The sequence below is a fragment of the Barbus barbus genome (genome assembly GCF_936440315.1).
Source record: "Barbus barbus genome assembly, chromosome: 36".
Lineage (NCBI taxonomy): Eukaryota > Metazoa > Chordata > Actinopteri > Cypriniformes > Cyprinidae > Barbus > Barbus barbus.
In genome coordinates this window covers 9,822,919-9,838,765 of record NC_136714.1, presented here as the reverse complement: position 1 = coordinate 9,838,765, position 15,847 = coordinate 9,822,919, and the positions used below count along the sequence as shown (strand labels likewise).

The 15,847-nt window shown below is 43.2% G+C and overlaps 1 protein-coding gene across 5 annotated transcripts in view; it reads right to left on the bottom strand.

Moving 5' to 3' along the window:
* LOC306856306 (uncharacterized protein) overlaps positions 1 to 15,847 on the bottom strand; it is a 150,855-nt gene that overhangs the window by 32,504 nt on the left and 102,504 nt on the right. For all 5 annotated transcript variants that reach the window (XM_079395490.1, XM_079395488.1, XM_079395489.1 and 2 more), the window contains exon 3: positions 12,927 to 12,964. In XM_079395490.1, coding sequence (XP_079251616.1) covers positions 12,927 to 12,964 — 38 coding nt within the window. The remainder of the gene's footprint in view (positions 1 to 12,926; positions 12,965 to 15,847) is intronic.

The following is a 15,847-nucleotide window of genomic DNA, read 5'->3' as shown; positions in this document are numbered from 1 at the left end:
CCTAGATGATGCAACAGCAGCCATAGTGCACCAGAACACCCACCACACACCAGCTTATTGGTGGAGAGGAGACAGAGTGATGAAGCCAATCAGTGTATTGGGATGATTAGGAGGCCATAATGATCAGAGGCCATTGGGCAAATTTGGCCAGGATGCCAGGGTAACACCCTTACTCTTTTTCGAAGGACATCCTGAGATTTTTAATGACCACGGAGAGTCAGGACCTCGGTTTAACGTCTCATTCGAAGGACAGTGCTTTTTACAGTATAGGGTGTTTATTTATTACAGTAAATGGGGTGTTAGGACCCACACAGACCACAGGGTGAGCACCCCCTGCTGGCCTCACTAACAGCTCTTCCAACAGCAACCTAGTTTTTCCCAGGAGGTCTCCCATCCAGGTACTGACCAGGCTGAACCCTGCTTAGCTTCATAACATCTGCTGATAACATCTAGCAACTAATTAAGTTAATTGACATCAGGTCTGTAGCATGATTCCAAACATTTCAAGAATTTGGGTTGTACATACAGTACAACAATAATAAAACAGTGTGTTGACATAAAAAAGAAAATTGACTTTTGGTACTTAAATAATTTCAAGTACTTCTGTACTTTTACTTAAGTAAAAATCTGTCTTTTACAACTTTCACTTTTAATGGAGTAATATTTGACCAGCAATATCTGTACTTTTACTCAAGTAATGGAGTTGTGTAATTTGTCCACCTCTGCAGTGAAGAAATTTATAATGTTAAAAAGTGTATATTTCAAATAAATACTGTTCTTTGGAACTTTCTATTCATCAAAGAATCCCCAAAAATGTGTCAAGTTTTGCAAAAAAAAAATATTAAGTGGCACATCTGTTTTCAACATTGATAATAATAAGATATGTTTCTTGAACACCAAATCTATCACGATTTCTGAAGGGTCATGAACATTTAGCTTTGAAACTTACATTAAAATTACATTTTTAAATATATGAAACTAGAAAGCTAGGGAACTCTGTAATTAATTTCTATTTACATATTCTATTTATAGTTACATCTATAATTATACTGTTGACCCTACCTCTACCCCTTAAACTACTGTGTACCACCAAACCTGCCCTAACCTTACCCATATCCGACCCACCACAATAGCGGCAAGCTTTTTGCAATTCAATGTGAACACAGTTACATTTGTACCCAAAAATTCATTATTTTATTAAGTACATATTATTTAAAGACACCTAATATATAAGCGGGACCATATGTTTGAATTTTGTACTTGATTATGCTGAATATTATATTACAACTACAAATCAAACACTATGAAAACATACCTAGAAATGGCATATAGTGAAAAATATTTTATGCTTCTAAGACCCCTAAGTCATTTTCAAAATTTTGACAAAACCCCATCTACGTTAACTTGGTTGATAACTTTACCTAGCTGGCACATTTGAATTTGAATCAGCTGAATTCAAAACAATAATGCTCAGTACTACATCTCGCATGCGTCTTGTCTTTAGTTTCAGAAGAGATATAAATAGCTTCTCAAATCCTAGGTTGACCAAGGTTGCCAAAATACCAAAGTCTGCAATCTAAAGATGGAGATTTCCATATGACCTCAAGCTTTATTGAATAAATTATCTCAGCAGCTCATTTTATAACTCTGTACTCTTGCTGTATGTCAACAATTGTCTCATTTGTTTCAAGTTTTATTTCTGCAAAGGAATTTTATGAGAAACATCTGAGACAAAGTTGATACTAAAATGACACATAGCTGAGAGCTCCATTAAGGCTTCTGAATTGTAAAAAGATTCTAGTTGAGCTTTGCGCATAGTGGGAGGCTCTGCGTTAACAGATATTTTGCACTTAGAAGGCCAAAATGTTTCAGAACTGTACAGAAATTCATGTTTAACAGTGCCGACTTAACAGATTCAACAGTCTGTGAATCTAGAGAATCCTTAATGAATTCAGGCAAGAGAGAAATCCAAAACATTCCAGGAGTGTGGGCACAATGCTGGTGTCCAAAAGAGCATTCTTGTGAAATAAGTTGTATACGGTGGTCTGCAATCTACCATGATCGGTTTTGATATATTGGCAAGTCACTTCAGCTATACAAAATCATGCGGTATAGACCGACAAAGCCGAATCATGCTCTCGATGGAAAACGTAGGAGTTCATAATGAGGTCAAGCTCCTGCAGTAACCCTTTATGGAGTGTCAAAAGCATCTCAAGTAGACATCTGGGTTGTTATTTCCTGTGCCGCACAGCTTCCCTCGCTCTTGATCAGCGCAATGAACATAATGCACAAGACAGTCATTGGCATGTCTCTCCGCTCTGCTGCCTGAGGGATGTGATAGTAGGAGTGGAATGTGACACCGAATGGATCTGGAGACACAAGCGGCACTGGGAGGATCCAGATATCTTCCCTGCACAGGATCAGAGAGCCAAGTAAACAAGCAATAACTCCTACAAATGACCGTGGTTATAAGAGTGCTTTCAGTCACACGGCCACAAGGGAGATTTGATCCGTCTCTGTTATGGAGAATAGAGGAAAGGGGATTCCTACTGTGTCAAGTTCAGGTCACCCAAAGCCCTGCAGCAGGAGAGCAGCTTTTTATGGACACCAGGCTGTGTGTTTTGGAGGTTGTCAGTCCTCATCAACCAGCCAAAGTCATCACACACAGAACAAAGACAGTTCTTCTCATCTGACAATGTGTTTGAATATCTGTGTGTATATGGAGCCTACACGGGATCCGTTCTTGAGCCTACATGGGATCCAGTTAGCGCGCCATGTCTGCTTTGAGATCACTTCCAGTCTCTGCATGCTGAGCATGATGTGATGAATTTGGTCCATTAATGCAGTTAGCGCGTCATATCTGCTTTGAGATCACTTCCAGTCTCTGCATGCCGAGCATGATGTGATGAATTTGGTCCATTAGTTCTCATCTTGCATGATAATATACATGAACACGACAGTAAAACTGAAGATGAACTGTGAGCCTGCCACCAAATGTACTGGGCCACCAGAGTAGCAGCCCCATGGCAGGGAAAAACATCTCCCTTATTTACTGCCACCACCCACCCAATAATTAATCAGAACATAGGCCGTTGCAGATATAGAACAATCCACTTGATATCGCAACCAAGGAACTATAAAAGCTGTTTAATTCACCAAAGATGTCGGTAAACAGCTGCACAATACATTTCACAAGTGTAAACTATTGTGTTCAAGCCTGGTTTGCAAGAATTACATGTTCTGTATATGCTAATATGTTCATTACTCCAGATAGGAGTAGAGAAGGACCTCCCAGAAGGAAAGAACTTTAAGAAGCATTTTTTCTTGGACAGCTGTTTATACTTGTCTATTTCATAAAACAAGACTGATTATATATCTATCAATTAGATAACAAGCCCAGCATAAATACAGCAAGCTAGTTCTTAAGCTTAGCACGTAGCATGTAACAATACTAATAGTACTAATAATACTAACTACAAATAGTAGGCATAGATTAAGCAAGGTGCTGGAAACATTCCTCAGCGATTTTGGTGAATACGGACATGATATATCACACAGTTGCTTCAGATTTGTTGGCTGCATATCCATGAAGCGAATCTCCCATTCCACCATCTCCCAAAGGCAGAGGCGGACAGCAGTGAAGTATTTTTACTTTACTCAAGTACATTTAAAAAGTATCTGTAGTTTATCAGTGTTTTTCTTTGGAAAACTTTACTTCACTACATTACAAAGCATAACGCCATAATTTTTACTGCACTACATTTCATAAATAAAGGTTGTTGTTTGTTTTACCTTTAATGCTTAAGAACATTAAAAATGTAGCACTTTCTTGTACTCAAGAAAATCTTTGAATTAATTTTACTTGAATAAAAGCAAAAATGTAATAGATTTCTAATGTAATTAAGTATTAAATTATATTTAATATGAAACGTAATGCAGTAAAAAGTACAATATTATGCTTTGGAATGTTGTGAAGTAAAGTTTTCTAAAGAAAAACACTCTGATGAAGTACAAACACTTGAAAAGTAATTTTAAAGCACAGTAAAAATACTTCACTACTGTCCGCCTCTGCCCAAAGGTGCTCTATTGGATTGAGATCTGGTGACTGTGGAGACCATAATAGTGAACTCATTATCATGTTCAAGAAACCAATTTTAGATGATTTGCACTTTGGGACATGCTTTTCTAGCCATCACAAGATGGGTACACCGTGGTCATGAAGGGAAGGGCATACTCAGGTAAGCTGTGGTGTTTAAATGATGCTAAGTTTGGTACAAATGTGTGCCAAGAAAATAACTCCCACATAGGGGCAGATTAACATCCCAGGGCCCGAGCAATGAGGGGGCCGTGATTGGTTGCGGAGGAAAGGAAAGGTAGGCCTATATTGATTGGCCAATGGGAGTTCCCAAACTCACACTATTTATCCTTGTCAAAGGACTGCACTATTTCTCTCAAAACATTATGAGCGATGCAGTGTCATTCTACTCATTATAAGTAGTGTCTTAATCACCTTGGCTTTACTGGAGTGCATGAGAAACAAACACCAAAAGCCATGTGATGAAATGACACTACCTGATTAAACCACACAGTGTGAGAGAACAGCTAGGCCAGACCAGTGACCGGCACATGAAAATATCTCCATGTAAACTGCAGTCTTTAGGTAATCTGTACCCAACAGAAAATGCAAGCATTTCAGTCCACACAGCACCACCCCTTACAGTTTTACCATACAGTTACTAAAGCTGTAGAAATCGTCCCAGGTTACGCATGTAACCATGGTTCCCCGAAGGGAACGAGACGCTGCTCGAAACGCTATGGGCACGTCTTCAGCATAACCGCGCTCTGAATCACATGTGTAATCTGTCCAATGGATGGGCGAGACGTCATGGGCGGGTGACGTAATCGACCAGGAAGCTTAAAAGCAAGTGTGGTGGAACCGGCATCAGCTTCTAGAAGGGAAGCAACCGCTCGCAAGGATGCCGTAAGTATGGCCCCGAGATGTAGCGTCTCGTTCCCTTCGGGGAACCATGGTTACATGCGTAACCTGGGACGTTCCCCTTCAGGAACTCGAGCTACGTCGAAATGCTATGGGAATGAAGTGCCAACGCCACCAGACTGACAAATCCCTGCCTAGTGTGGATGGAGCACAGCTAGGGCGAGAGAAAAAAGGGCCACGTGTGGCTAAAGTGGGCGGGGCCTGCTTCCCGAAAGCCAGCTTCTGAGGAGTGAGTCTTGATCCCCAAGAAGGAGGAGAGCAGAGGACTCCAGGCTAAGGAATAGCATCCTGATCCACCACATAGCATAAGCTCTCTGGACGGAGACCTCAGCCTCTGGAGAAAGCATGTAACTAGGGTCTGCCTACCCACTGAAAGACCACCAAGAAGGGCGCGGTAGGCCAGTATAACTGCCATGTAGACCCTCAGGGTGGAGTGGGTTAGCCCTGCGGAGGAACAGGCCTGCATGAACTCCAGAACTGTACCAATTGGGCAGTTGACTGGGTCGAGCTGGCAACCTCCGCACCATGAAGTGACACTTCACTTCAGGGCATACAGTCTCCTCATACTCCGGTGAGCGGAGGTCTCTAAAGCTCTCTGTAGCGAGAGGAGACCTGACGACACTTGCCAAGACAGCCGAGCTCTTAGAGTGGAGGCCTCAGCATGACGGCTCTCTAGAACGAGAGGAGACCTACTATGCTCTGTACATTGGGCATCCTGTGAGGAGGCTCACCTACCATTCACACAACTGCCCCAGCGTAGCTCTACTGTGGAGGAAATGTGTAACTAGGGAGTGTCTACCCACTGACTGGCCACCGGGAGGGGTGCGGTAGGCTGAAAAAGCTGCCACGTAGACCTTCAGGGTGGAGTAGGTTAACCCTGCGGAGGAACAGGCCCGCGAGAACTCCAGAACTGGACCAAACAGGCAGTTGACTGGGTCGAGCCGGCAAACTCCGCACCATGAAGTGAAAAGTCTCCACTTCAGGGCGTACAGTTTCCTCGTGCTGCAGCAAGCAGAGGTCTCAAAAACTCTCTGTAGCAAGAGGAGGCCTGACGACGCTCGCCGAAACAGTCGAACTCTTTGGAGCGAGAGGAGACCAACTGCACTCCATACGCTGGGCATCTTGTAAGTAGACTCACCTAGAGCCTACTGCTCACATAACTGTCCCAGAGGAGCTCTGGCGAGCGGAGATCTCAGTGACTCTTGGAGCGAGGGGAGACCTGACGATGCTCGCCGAAACGTAACGACTCTCTAGATCGAGGGGAGGCCTACTATACTCCACCAGGAGCTCTGGCAAGCAGAGGCCTCGAGAAACTCTCAGCAGCGAGGAGGAGGCCTACAACGCTTGCCGTGACCGTTTCGAAAGGAAGAGCCCGATATTGGTATGCTTTGCCCCCAAAGCAAACCTCAGGAACTCCCTTGTTTGATTACCAGAGCCTGCTCAGGGCCCACAGTGTGGGAGACCCCGTTGAAAGTGGCGACGAAGCACCGAACTGCTTCTGCAGTGCTCAGGACCTATGGAGACACATTTGGCAGTAGTTTCCAGGCTGCCAATTAGTCCACTGAGGGAACCAGTCTCTAAAGACTGGCCTCTGGTGTACTTAGAGCTGCTAGCTCGGTGCCCTGAAGCAGAGGACCGGCAGGAGACGGCCGAACCAGCTGCTCTAGAGACCCCAAAAGGGGTGGCGAGCCTCTCAGCTACGCTACGTTTCCAGGCGGAAGTAACTGAGAGAAGCGCTCGCTGGAGACCGCTGTGCCCTGGAACACTGGCAGGGTTGGCAGACCGATCTCCCGAGGGCACTAAGGAGAGACTGGCATCGTGTAATGCGATGTACACCGCTCTTTCCCAGAGGGGCCGGCCCTCAGAAGTCCTGGGCCATAGACATCAGGGGTCATAGACATCCTATTGAAACGACGGTCCTCAGACCCGCGTCATCTCTAGGAAGACTAGACTGATAGAAACAGAGCCTGCACAGGCACGACCCAATGAGACACGCTTAGAGCTGCTAGCTCGGTGCCCTGAAGCGGAAGACCGGCAGGGGACGGCCGCTCTAGCTGCTCTAAAGACCCCCAAAGGGGCGGCAGCAGGACATTTTAGCCGAAGACTATCCAGCGAGAATGACGGTCTGCAGATCCGCCTTCTGCTAGCAGCCTTTGGCCCGGGAGCGCCACTCTGACTCCAATATTCTGGGGAGTACGAGAAGTGAAATGAGGAGCTGGAACATGGTTGGGGCTGCTCCGCCCAGCAGCCCCTGTTAAGTAAACATTGTGCTCCTAAATACACATATATGTATATATATATATATAGATATATACACATCTAACTTCTCCTAGTTAGATGAAATAGATCATTTAATTCCTCAAAATTAAATGCAGAAAAACAATCAGACAAGTAAACACGGTCTGATATGAAAAGGTTTCATAGAATGAACGAGAATGACGTAATGCACGCCTCAGCAATGCACGCTGCAACAGCGAGCTGGGGGGAAGAACTGCACCGCAGGCTTTCAGCCCTGAGCGAGAGTGCTAGATCTGGGTAATGCAGGTGGAGATAGGGCGAACCCGTCTCCAACCCGTCTGCCAGATCCATGTTGTGATCCCCGCGATCTCACTCCCTGGTCATGGAACAGGAAGTAGACACTGTCGAGGAAGGAGGCCATCGAGGTGGTCCCTCCTCACGAAGGAGAGTCCGGGTTCTACAGCCGGTACTTCATTGTTCCAAAGAAGGATGGAGGGTTGCGTCCCATTTTAGATCTGCGTCAGTTGAACCGCTCAGTCATGCGACTGAAGTTCAGGATGCTCACTCTCAAACAGGTCGTATGTCTCCTGCTCGGATCGAGTCGATCCTCACTTCAGTCAAGAGAGTGAAAGAAGGCCGGTTACTCACTGTCAAGCAGTTTCAGAAACTGCTGGGGCTGATGGCAGCTGCGTCCAACGTGATACCTTTTGGCCTGCTGTACATGAGACCCCTACAGTGGTGGCTCAAGACCAAGGGGTTCTCCCCGAGGGGAAACCCACTTTGCCTGATCAAGGTCACGCGGCGATGCCTACGTGCCTTAGACATGTGGAGACAACCTTGGTTCTTGTCTCAGGGCCGGTGTTGGGAGCTCCTTGTCGCCGCGTAATGCTAGCGACGGATGCATACCTCTCAGGTTGGGGAGCGGTCACGAGTGGCCGCCCTGCCCGCGGTCTGTGGAGTGTTCGCCATCTCACATGGCACATCAATTGTCTGGAAATGCTGGCCGTGTTTTGAGCACTCAAACACTTTACATCAACCACCAGGGAGGTCTGCGTTCGCGCCCCTTGTACAAGCTGGCGCACCAGATCCTTGTGTGGTCCCAGGGCAGACTTTGCTCGCTGAGAGCCGTCTACATCCCTGGGTATCTCAATATGGGAGCAGACATCCTGTCGAGGCAGGGGCCGAGGCCCGGTGTCATCCAGCTCCACTGGGACTGGATGCTATGGTACAGACTTGGCCGAGGCTTCGTCTTTACGCCTTTCCCCTGATCGCTCTGCTCCCGGGAGTTCTGACGAGAGTGTGCCGGGACGAGGTCAGTCTACCACTGGTAGCACCGTTCTGGCCGGGCCGAGTATGGTTCTTGGACCTGATTTCGCTCCTCAACGGCTCTCCATGGGAGATTCCTGTCAGGAGAGATCTCCTCTCACAGACGGGGGGCACTATTGTCCACCCTCGCTCGGAGCTGTGGAAACTGTGGGTGTGGCCTCTGAGGAGGCACAGCTCATAGCTTCCGGTCTCTCAACCGAGGTTGCTGAGACCATCCTCCAATCCAGAGCTCCCTCTACGAGGAAACTTGTCACTTCATGGTGCGGAGACCACCACCTCGACCCAGTTAACTGCCCGATTGGTACAGTGCTGGAGTTCCTCCAGGCCCGTTTCTCCGCAGGGGTAACCCACTCCACCCTGAAGGTTTACGTGGCGGCTTATCGGCCTACCGCGCCCTTCTCGTAGCCTTTCATTGGGTAGACACCCCCTAGTTACATGTTTCCTCCAGAGGCTGAGGCCTCCGGCCAGAGAGCTTATGCTATGTGGTGGATCAGGATGCTATTACATAGCCTCGAGTCCTCTGCTCTCCCACTTCTCGGGGATCAAGACTCACTTCTCAGAAGTTGGCCTTTGGGACGCAGGCCCGCCCACTTTAGCCACTTGTGGCCTTTTTTCTCTCGCCCTCATTGCGCTCCTGAGGGATACACACAGGGCAGGGACTTGGAAGTCTGGTGGCGTGGGCATCTCGTTCCCCTAGCGTTTCGATGCAGCTCGAGTTCCTGGAAGGGAACGTCTCAGGTTACGTATGTAACCCTGGTTTCCTGAAGAGAACGAGACGCTGCGTCTCGAGGCCATTCTTCCGGAATCCCTGCGAGCGGTTGCTTAATTCCTAGAAGCAAACGCCGGTTCCACCGCATGTGCTTTTATGCTTCCTGGTCGATTACATCACCCGTCTGTGACATCTCGCCTTTCAATTGGACAGATTACACACGTGGTTCAGAGCGCGGTCACGATGAAGGCGTTTCCCTAGCGTTTCGATGCAGTGTCTCGTTCCCTTCAGGGAACCAGGGTTACATACGTAACCTGAAACGTTTTGTTTTGTCACAAGATGCACGCCAGTGATGTTTTTTTCTAAAGGCATATTTCTAACAAATTACTTATATGTCCTAATTGAACTATGGCCTAATCCTGACGTAGTTTAAGCACTGTCTATGAAACCTGGCCACAATATAAGGGCAAAATGTCACTTTTATAAAGATTGTTTTAGTTAAGAAAATATCAACATGCATTACTATTCTGTCCTATATTTATTGTATGAATTTTAGATCTCATATATATGGTGTTAATTAATTTGTTTTTACGTTTTTTTTTTTCAACTGCTTACATTTTCAAAACTTTGCCTCTTTTTTTCAAAACTTTACACACAAATCCAAGAATTGCACACACAAAATGCAAAATGCCTCACATCTCTTGCAAAATGAAGCACTGCATTCAAAATATCACAAACACATCTCAAAAGCAAACATTTACTAACACCTTTGCTATAATATTACAGTTTTTCTCAGTCCCTTTGGTGCATTTCTCAAATCATCCTTTATTATTTTAATCATCCTTAATATTTGCAAAGAAGTATGTGCATTTCTCAAAACAATTTGTACAAATAGCACCACACAATGGATTACCTGCAAAAGCCAATAACTTACTCAAAATCTTTAGTTCATCTCTCAAAAATAAGTGTTTAAGTCAATGAACATACCAGTGCCATCAGAATGAAAAGTCCTCGTGTCATTGTTCACAAACAAGATAGTCAAAATGCTTATTCATGTTGTCAATATAATATTGCACTCTGTTTGTATTAGCTGATATAAACTATGGCAACAGTTTAGATGACAGGTACTGTACTGAAAAGCAGAATATGCACTTCTTATAGTACGTATGCCATATATCCATTTCAAAACTACAAATTTACACATTACTGTATGTAGGGTTATTGATTGAAAGAGATTGGATAGGATTTACAGTTATACCTCTACTAGTGGTCTGACTTCATGGCAAATTTTCAAAATGATTAACAGAAATGTGTAGAAATATGCTTGACAGTTTATGACAACTAGATCAACCATTTTACATTTAATGACTTATATGATAAACTAATGACTAGATGTTTTGAGGGGTAAGACAGACTACTGCACAGCAGTGGCGGCGCTAGGGTGGGGATTGACGGGGCTATAGCCCCATCAGAAACTTGCTGAGCCCCGGCACAACCCCAACACCCCCCACAGTTTTTTTCCCTGATTTTTAACTCTTGGTGTCACTCTCATTAACATTGAAAAATAAACATTAAAAACCTTTAAAGAAGTGCCTAATATGTGGCCTATAAAAATTGATATTATGAGGGAGGTGACAAGCAACTCAAGAAAGATTATTAAACTCTTAAATGTTTGCCAGTTCCCACCTCCTTCTTCCCGTTCTACGAACTGTTACAAAACATATTTCACGTTAAACAGGTTGTTTTTGAAAATCAGTGCCTGAAATAAAGCTGCTCTGAATTTTCATTGATGACTGCAGTGTTAATAATTTTAATTATAGGCCTATAATCCATTGTATAAATTAATAGACCTGTTTTAAAAAATCTTTTTAAAAACATTTTCAATGAAGAGTAAGCTAATAGCCTATTTTATTGTCTTCACAGCGCATCATGCAAAAAGTGTTTTATGAAACTGAAAACAGTCAAAGGCCGAGAATTAGTGTATGGTTTTGCAGATTTGGTATGTGGTTCTAGTGTTTGAGTGTCAGGTTTTAGAAATTGCTTGACAAGTAAAGATTTTGTGTGTAAGCAGTTAAAGAAAACTGTAATATGTTGTAGTCTGGAATATTTAGTCTGCATACTCCTTGTATCTCTGTGTGTTGGAGAATTAAAGGGAAAAAAGGAAAAAGAGGGCCCTATGTGTTCTTAATCCGGGCCTGCTCCCACGCCATTTCACCACCAGCAGCAGCCTGAACCGCTGATACAAAACAGGATGGATCCATGCTTTCATGTTGTTTACACCAAATTCTGACTCTACCATCTAAATGTCACAGAAATCATGACTCATCAGACCAGGCAACATTTTCCCAATCTTCATACTCAAATCGGCCATCTTGCACCAACAACCATGCCACATTCAAAGTCACTTAAATTACCTTTCTTCCAAATTCTGATGCTTGGTTTGAACTTCAGCAGATTGTCTTGACCAACATCATGTATACCGTCTTTTGTCATGTAGTGTCATGCCATTCATGTCTGGTGTTGACATGATGCAAGTCAAGAAGTATAAATGCAACGAGTGATTGGCTGATTAGAAATTTGTGTTAACGAGCAGTTAAACAGGGGCATTTAATAAAGTAGCCGGCGAGTGTGTGTATGTAAATATGTGTGTGCGTGTGTATGTGTGTGTAGTTATTTATATAATTGTGATTGTATTAAGTGATTTATATAATCACTTGATATTAAGTGTGGAACTGCACCTGATTTTGTAGTTTTATTATCATGGGCTGACTGCTTATTTTTCCACAATACAGAAAGCCAAATTGAGAAAGCTGCACTGCACTAGACTACAATATATTTTCAACGACGGGGCGAAATCTGCTGCATATGTGACAGAGAAACACTTCTGAAAAAAAACAAAAAAAACCCCAGCTTATTTCAAGGTCTAAAACTTTGTATATTTTATTTTATAAATGTCTATGGACAAAATACATCCCATGGCTACTGTGAATGTGTGTAATCTCTATACAAGTACAGAGTTTATTTAAAATACTTCAGTCAAATATAAAATTATGTCTGTGGAGTTTGGGACGGGGGCAAGGCCTTGCCTACTCAACTGAGCAACAAAATGTACAATGAGATGATGTCAAATGCTAGTGGACAAAGTACTGTACCCTTATAATGACTGCAAGGCACTGATTTCAGTTTAGGTTAAGCACTTTACATATGCAGCTGCATCATAATTCTGATCATTTTGTCTTGTTGGATCAAGATGTCATCAAATTTGAAGCACTCTAAGGTTTTTCTGAGGTTAGAAGATAAGCAGTAAAATAAACAGCAAGCTGGGAAAATGACTGAAGACAAGGAGAACTTCCCTCTTCAACCCCCACAATCAACGTGATAGAAACGTCACAATGACTACCACAGAGAAAAAGCCTTTTCCCAACCACATAATATGAACGTACATTTCCATCTGTTCAATGGTTCCTCAATGAAATACAAATCAAACATGACATGAAAAATGAAAGGTCTGGAACACATGAGAGGATCCTGTCAGTCTTCATCCTGGAGAACAGCTGAAAGTCACTCAGCATTTGTTTTGCTGTAATTTTAGGTTAGGTTCAGGTCAATTTTAAACTATTGGATGTGTATAAACTTGTGTGTCATGTGCAGGTACACACCAGGGTTGCCTTTTCTTCCACGTTTTCCTGGAGGACCTGTGAAAAGAGGGTAACAGTGGGTGAATTGCATATATTTATGTATTATTTATGACTGACTGGTCAATGACCACCACAGCTGTGGTCATACTAAATAAATTTCAGTGCAATTTCACACGTAAAATTTTTTTATCTGTCTACTGTAAATAGTGTAGTGACATGAAGCACCATCCACACAGTAGTCATTGTAAAACCAAGCATCTTTCTGTAGGTCAATGCAGCAAATTCTCTTTAAAAACTTGAACATGAGCAAAATCTGCATAGGGAACTTTTCATCATGCAATGGTAAATATGACCAATTAAATTGTAGGCCTAAATGTGATAGAAACTCTTGTCTTTAGCAACAGGCTGTGCAGATATCACGGATCCCTTCCTCAATGTGAGAGGAACACATCCTTTTCCACAAGCTGGGCTGATAGTTCTGGTGGAAACTTCCCTGGGAGTCTCCACCCCCAGATAAGAGAGGTGGGAAAAGACGCCTTGCGACAGACACAAGGAAAGACGATTTTTGCAGTCCCCTTCTGCAGCATAATAGTAGCCAAGAATGACATCATATAGGTCCAGCCAAACAAATACAAAGACTTCTCTCAAAGTAGAGTAGCAGAAACAAGAGAAAATACAGGAAGGCATTTAGCAGATCCCAGAAAAGGAAGCTTTGTGAAAAGCTGATTTACATTTACGCATTTGACAGTGCCATGCTCTACTGTTTGATCTACAGGAAAATACTAAAAAGGGTTGTGTGCATTAGAATAATTTAACAACAATTTAATTACTAAATGGTTTGGATCAGGGGTGTCCAATCCTGCTCCTGGAGGGCCAACTTCCTGCAGAGTTTAGCCTCAACCAGTTCCAACACACTTGTCACTTAATTAGGGTTAGAACTAAACTCTGCATGTCTGTAATGCAGGATTATTTGCTTTGATCAATTTGAGATCATTTAATAAAAGCATTTTTCATAATCTGCAGCCCTTCTAATGCTTCTTTCTAGGAAGCAGCAACACTGCATGTATATCTTTTTTGCTGTTGTTGTTGTTCTTCCTCTTCTTCTTCTTCGTTAAAGCATTTTATTGTGTACAGTACTTCAGAAAAACTATAAACTATAATGGACCAAAAGTACCTTTTCATAGATGCTCTGTCTCATTTACATGGGCAGGGCTCTTCTGAGACCTTCTGGATTCATTTTCTCCACTGGGATGTTATGCATCAAATTGATCAAGTTAGTGGCAAGTGAAGTATGGCATTTCTTGATTTGCCAAACAACTGGGTGTAATAAAGATGTTTATCCCTCAGAATACTGTACACATTGTTCCTTTACTGAAATTAAATTAAATTCTAATGCTCACAAGCTTTTATTTGTAGGAAAAGACATACTTCTACCCCAACCTTTACAACAGGCCCTGTGTTAAAAGGTGAGGCATATGAAATTAATTTATAGCTTTTATTACTCACATAAACCTGATTATACAACAAAGTCTCAAAGTTTGCAACCATGTTGAGAAAGATATTTGTCACCACATCATGCAAACACACTATATCTGTTGCTGTTTAGCATCTGAGGGATTCACACAAAAAATGGAAATGATGGTCTGTGTGAAAATGTTTCATGAACTGAATGACTGACAGCCATAATGTCTGGTTTTGAATATGTGAGTGTCATATGGAAGACATTTTGCACACTCTGCTCTACGATCTGTGGTAATCTATACCAACACCCTTATAATGTCTCGCATAAACATCAGCTAACCTCCACAGGGCATGAGCTGGGCGTGGGAGATTTATCACAGGGAAAGCTGGGTCAGGCACTTTTTAGCTTATGCATCTTTAACTGTTGAAATTACCCTTGCCAAATATGCTTGGAGGTAGAGGTCTTCCTGGTCTCCTAATTGAAACCACCATAATGCTTGTCAACAATTTACATTAAAACCCAAACTGCATTAACTAAAAAATGTTGGTTTCCAAAATAGACAAAGTAAGAATTTCAACATCTCAAAATAAACAACTGAGCCTGATCAGTAAACATGGTCGTGGGCAATTATAGCTTACTCATTACAATTCAATGTCCTTGCGCTTGATCATTTTCAGTACACTCTTATCTAAGTGTCATGGTTCATAGAATCACTGTCTCATCCTTGCTCGTCTGTTGTGGTGTGTGGCATGAGTGGGCGTGTCCAGCTCGTGATTACAGGCTGATCTGCCCCAGCTGTGACTCATTACTGGGGCTATTTAAGATCAGCTAACGTTACTCTCTTTGTCAGATTCTCAGAGATTCTATGGCTGTGTCCAAATTCAGGGTCTGCATCCTTCGGAGTACTCATTTGAAGGATGTTACGTCACAGCGCCGCGACGAAGGCTGTCCAAATTCGTAGGATCCTTCAAATGCGGCCCACAAATACGTCCTCCTTTTCCCCGAATTGGAAGGATGGGTGTGGTGGATCCTTTCCTGTCCTACCTATCCCATAATTCTTTTCGGCAGAGCGTAATGGCGGACGAAGCGAGCGGTAGCGGAGTGGGAGAGGAGTTTCTCTGACAAAACAAGCTAAAGTTTATGCTTCGGCTCAATGAATTTGTAGGAGAAATTAGTAGAATACTTAAAAACAAATAAAAATAGGCTATAATGGCTTACCTGGATGTGACTGTCTTGTAGTCTGATATAAAAAAAACTCTCCGACAACGAGCAAAGAAAGTATTTAATTTATTTAATTGCTTTATTTCTTCCAAAAGAATTAAAATGAGGAGAATAACTCTTTGTTTGTCCATTTTCCCGCTTCTTGCTTGGCGCTGTCACGGTTGCTAGGCGACAGGATATGAGCAACGGGTAAGGAAGGGAACTGAAAGAAGGGTAGGCTGTCCAAATTCACAAACACCGACTTCCGGGTTTTGCGG